The following is a 4,893-nucleotide window of genomic DNA, read 5'->3' as shown; positions in this document are numbered from 1 at the left end:
TATGATGTCTGATAGCTTCCACAGATCTGAGAAGCTTGTGAAGAAAGGTGGCACTGGGCCACATTGAGCACTGGTTTTTGTTTAGTTCCATTTGTTTTTTGTCATGGCTGAGGGTTGAACCCGAGTCTTCACATGCTAGGTACTTGCCAGGCAGGTGTTTATGCCACTGAGCTACATCCCCAGCCCAATATGCTAGGTTGGTGCTTTGCCACTGAATCTTCATGCTTGCCTGTGTTACAGGATCTCTCAAATGTAAAAAGAACCAAGAGGGTTTTTTAGAAGAGGTATTTGTTAACATTTAAGTGTTAAGAAACTTGAGCAAATCATGAATTTCAAGTCTCATTTTTGAATGGACTTTTTAAAAGAAAAGATCTTTTCAGATTTCAGTACAGTTGAGATGAGACATTACACAAAGAAATTTATTACATATATAATGAAACACATACACACATTGACTTTTCTTCTTTTCTTTTCTTGACTGTACTAGGGATCAAATTCCAGGGATATATATGCCAGGCAAGCTCGTTACTGAGCTAAACCCTCAGTCCCTAAAGATATATAATTCATTATGTAATACAATAATTTAAAAATGTATTTAGTGCATCTGACACCAGAGTGATGTCTACATATATTATGTAATGTTTGAACGCGTGTCACTTTAATTTTCTCACACCTTGGAGCTGAAGACCAGAGAAATATAGAAACTCTGCCCAAGTTTGCTGAGCATTTCTTTTTTGTTCTTTTGTTTGTTCTTTTTCCCCATCCCCCTGCTTTCCTTTCAACCCTTTCTCCCAGTTTTTTTGTTTTTCTCGAGACAGGGTCTCTACATATGTAATACAGGCTGGCCTTGAATACACTACGTAGCGCAAGCTGGCCTCAAACTCACGATGATCCTCCTGCCTCAATCTCCCGAGTACTGAGATTACAGGCGTGTGCTACCACGCATTTCTGTTAAACTGGAATCTGAAGGGTCCTCTCTCTTGTTATGTTGTCTCCTTGTGGAGGGTCACTGCAACCGCCCAACCACTCTTGGGCCTCGGGCCTTCCCGTAGTGCACACCCTGCCCCTTCGAACCTGCGGGAGTTGGCCCCTGCGCTGCCTCATCTTGGCCAATCAACGCGGTTGAGGATAACAGAAGGCGGGTGTAGGGCGGGGCTCTAATAAGACTGGCAGAATTTTCAATCACTAGTACAAGGAAATGCTGGGATAGACAGTGAGTCAACCAAATGGGTATGAAGTCCGTGACTGGAGTGAGCCAATGCGGTCGAGAGGCGGGGTTGGAGAATTGTGTGTAGAAGGGGCAGAGGATTGTTACTGCTTTCGCGGTGTTGGACGTAGGGAGCCTCTGTCACACTTCTCGAGGGTAGTGTCGCCCCCGTCATGAGCTACACAGGTGGGTCCATAGGGTGAAGTCGTTTTGGGTGAGGGGCGAGACAGGAACGTTCAGGGGTTATGCCGGGCTCGTTCACACAGCCCCTGGCGCACGGGTCATTGCCCTCTGCGGTCACAAAATGGCGTCGTGGGCACGTCGCCTCTAGGTTGCGCCCCTCACGCCGCAACCTTTGGCTCTTCGGCTCGCTGTGCTTGCAGCTTGCGTCCAGGTTCCTGGTCTCCTTAGGCTTTGGTTTTTCTTGAGTGTGCCTGTGGACACCGGAGGGCCTCGACCCTGAAGTCACAGTGCCTGCTATCACCGTTCCTGGCCGGAGTTTTCTCGGCGTGGACGCCTCAAGCAGTTGTTTTTCAGGCCTGGCCTGGCTTTTCAGATCGTTCAGCGGCCTCTTCTGTCGTCTCCATCGCCCTGGCCACCCCCGCGCGGCTTCCCTGCAGAATGCGCAGCTTCTCTCGCCCCCGGGCTGTGAGAGAGGCGCCAGTTCTGGAGGATCTGAATTTCCGAGGGGTTTGGGCGGAACGGGGAACCTTGGTTCCTTAGATACTGCGCTTGACTCTTGGCGAGGAATGGCCTGCTTCAACATCGTTTCACTCGGCTTCTGTCACGTTTGCCGAGTTAGGGGTTAAATAGGCATTGGGAATGTTGACAAGAATTCCTCAAGTAGTTTGTAGGTAGGGGAGACCTTTTGTGGGTAAATAAATGCAGACAGGCTGTGATTACGTGAAGTCCTTTGTAAAGAAAGATGTAAGTGTAGGGGTGGGGAGAGTTAAGATGGAATGGCTTGGTTTGTCAGATCTGCCAGGGTGGCCAGTGGGATTTAAAGAAAAAGGTGAGTGATGAGATCAAGGAGGAGGACCCCCAACCCCTTGTCCGCACAGATATGTTTGTAAATCAACTCATTCAGTTGCCAGGGCTGTCTAGGTTTGCCTTGGCAGTGACCAATGAGGCTTTTCTGCCGGCGACATAGACTGCCCCCTATCCTCTGTAGAGGTATTTTAGGCTAGAACATGTGTGGTTGCTGGGTAACCTGCATTCTATTCGGAATGTTCAAGACTGAGGCTGGAACTTGAGCCTTTGGCTCCTCTGTAGGCTGCTTTATGTTAGTTCTTACCCTGGCCCCTGGGTCTGGAGCTTGCCAAGAATCCTAGTTTTTCAAATGGACATCTCCCAACCCATGGTTCTCAACAAGTGACAAGCCACCACCCTAGGGGATATTTGGCATAGTCTGGAGGCCTAATTGGTAGTCTTACCAGGGGTTGGAGCTACTGCTGGCATCTAGTGGCCAGAGGCCAAAGACAGTTTGTTCAACATGCTGTGATGTAGAATGCAGCCCCAGCACATTTGGTCTCAAACATCTGTAGTGTCTGACAGTGGTGGCGTATGCCTGTACGCCTGTAATCCCAGCACTCAGGAGGCTAACACAGGAGGATCTCTAGAAGTTCGAGGCCTGCCCGAACTGCAAGAGAAAAACCCTGTCTCAAAAAGACAGACAAAAAACCCAAATGTCAGTAGTGACAAGGTGAAGCAACTGTGCTGGAACCTTCCTGTAGCGTTTGTAGTTGAAGTCACTGGGACAGTTCTTAACACTTCCAGAACTGACATGTAATTCTCTTCCGAGTCCTACCAAGAACTGAAGATAGTTCTGTGGTATTAAGGCAAGCACTGCTGAAGAAACCAGAAGGTGCATGGTTGGATGTCACAGGATAGCTTGCTTGCTTGCTTCCTCTTTGTCTTTTTGAGACAAGGTCTCGCTATGCAGTTCAGGTTGGCCATGAGCTCACTTTGTAGCCCAGATTTATCTGGAACCTGCATCGATCCTCCTGTCTCAGCCTCCTGAGTGCTGGGATTATAGGTGTGTGCCACCACGCCTGGCTAGGACATTTATTTATTTATTTATTTATTAGAGAGAGAGAGAGAGAGAGTGTGTGTGTGTGTGTGGTGTGTGTCTGTGGCCAGCTCAGCCCACCAGGGGGCGGGGCTGGCTGGCATGTGGTGCTGGGGGATCGAACCGTGGTCCCTGATGCTTTGCTAAGCTTGTTCTAAGTAGGTGCTTTAGACCACTGAGCCATCTCTCCAGCCCTAGGACATTTATTTTTATAGACAAACTGAATTAATGGCTAAGCCTGAGTTTCCGCTCCAAGTCCTGTAGGCTGTAATTCTTGGTTTAGTGGACATTGAGGTAGCCAAGCTGATGCAATAATGATTGTGTTTTGTTTTGTTTTTTCTCTTGATCTTGGTAAACTGAAAAGAACAGTAGCTTTATGATGTTAGTCTTTCTTTTTTAGAAAGCAGACCAGGACTGTGGGATACCTCAGTGGTAGCATGTGAGAGGCCCTAGGTTCCGTACCCATCTGCTCCTCTTCCTCATATTAAATTTAAAGGCATTTTAAGTCACATTTCAAATGATTCTGCTTTAAAGATAAGTCGTGGAAAATGAAGTAAATGTAGTAATGACTCATCCAGCTTTTGAGCGCAGTTACTTTTTTGGGGAGGGACGTTACAGAAGATCCAACCCAGGGGGACTGTACCACTAAGCTATATCAACAGTCATTGTTTATTTGTTTTTGTTTTTTTTTTTTTAATCTTATGTATTTGGTACAGAGTCTCACTATGCAGCTCGGACTTGTAGTGATCCTCCTGTTTCAGCATCCCCAGCACTGGGATTATAGGTGCATGCCACCATGGCCAGCTTGGCACCTGGGGCTGGGCCAGCACAACATGTGGTATGGGGATCGAACTCAGCTCATTGCACTTGCCTAGGCAGGCACTTAGACCACTAAGCTATCTCCTCAGCCCATCAACTGTTGTTATTAATTATCATTTTAATTTTTTTTTTTTTAATTTTAAGTTTTGAGGCCAGGTCTTGCTAGCTAAATTGCCAAGGCAGCACTCACACTTGCAGTCCTGCTTCAGCCTCTCAGTACTCAAATTATGGACATGTTTAGCTTCCTGTTGCTTTATTTATAACTGGGAAAGAAGGCTTTATTTCTAGCACTGAGGAATGGGAGATGGAAGCAGGAAAAATAAAGGGGCAAACAAAAAATTAGGCCTTCCAACAAAGTTCTGAAATGCTACCTGTCTATAGAAAGCTTTGTTATCTCGACAGTTTTGTTGTGGCAGGAATGCAGTTTAGCTGAATGGCTCTGGCTCGGGTAACATTTAGGATATCAGTTGAGACTGTGATCCGAAAGCTTGCCTGGTACTGCGGTTCCCTGCAGGCTGACTCAGACTCCTGTGTCTGGCAGATGGAGACTTAATGTGGTTCCTCTCCAGATGGATGGCTTTGTAGGGCTGCTGGAGAAACCCTAACAGCATGGTGACTACTTTCCCACAGACTGGATGATCCAAGAAACTGACTTCCAGCAAGGCAGAAGTCACTCACTTATTTTTCCAAATCTTATTAGTTGTCTGTTTTGGAATAAGGATTTTTTTTTTTTTTTTTTTTTTTTTTTCGAATGCCTTCAGGGCCCTTTTGGCCAGCGGGAGAGGTGTGAGGTTCGAAC

The 4,893-nt window shown here is 46.8% G+C and overlaps 1 protein-coding gene across 4 annotated transcripts in view; it reads left to right on the top strand.

The window, feature by feature from the left end:
- The first annotated feature begins 1,255 nt into the window (after positions 1–1,255).
- Positions 1,256–4,893, top strand: part of Akap8l (A-kinase anchoring protein 8 like) — a 39,345-nt gene continuing 35,707 nt past the window's right edge. For 2 of the 4 annotated variants that reach the window (XM_023716799.1, XM_023716801.1), the window contains exon 1: positions 1,256–1,393. In XM_023716799.1, the coding sequence (XP_023572567.1) occupies positions 1,381–1,393 (13 nt within the window). In that variant the 5' untranslated portion in view covers positions 1,256–1,380. The remainder of the gene's footprint in view (positions 1,394–4,893) is intronic. The other 2 variants (XM_023716798.1, XM_004632632.2) reach the window with 2 other exon arrangements.

The sequence above is a fragment of the Octodon degus genome, unplaced genomic scaffold (assembly GCF_000260255.1).
Source record: "Octodon degus isolate 3935 unplaced genomic scaffold, OctDeg1.0 scaffold00050, whole genome shotgun sequence".
Taxonomy (NCBI): domain Eukaryota; kingdom Metazoa; phylum Chordata; class Mammalia; order Rodentia; family Octodontidae; genus Octodon; species Octodon degus.
Note: the sequence above shows the minus strand (reverse complement) of the source record. Positions and strands in the feature narration are given on the sequence as shown.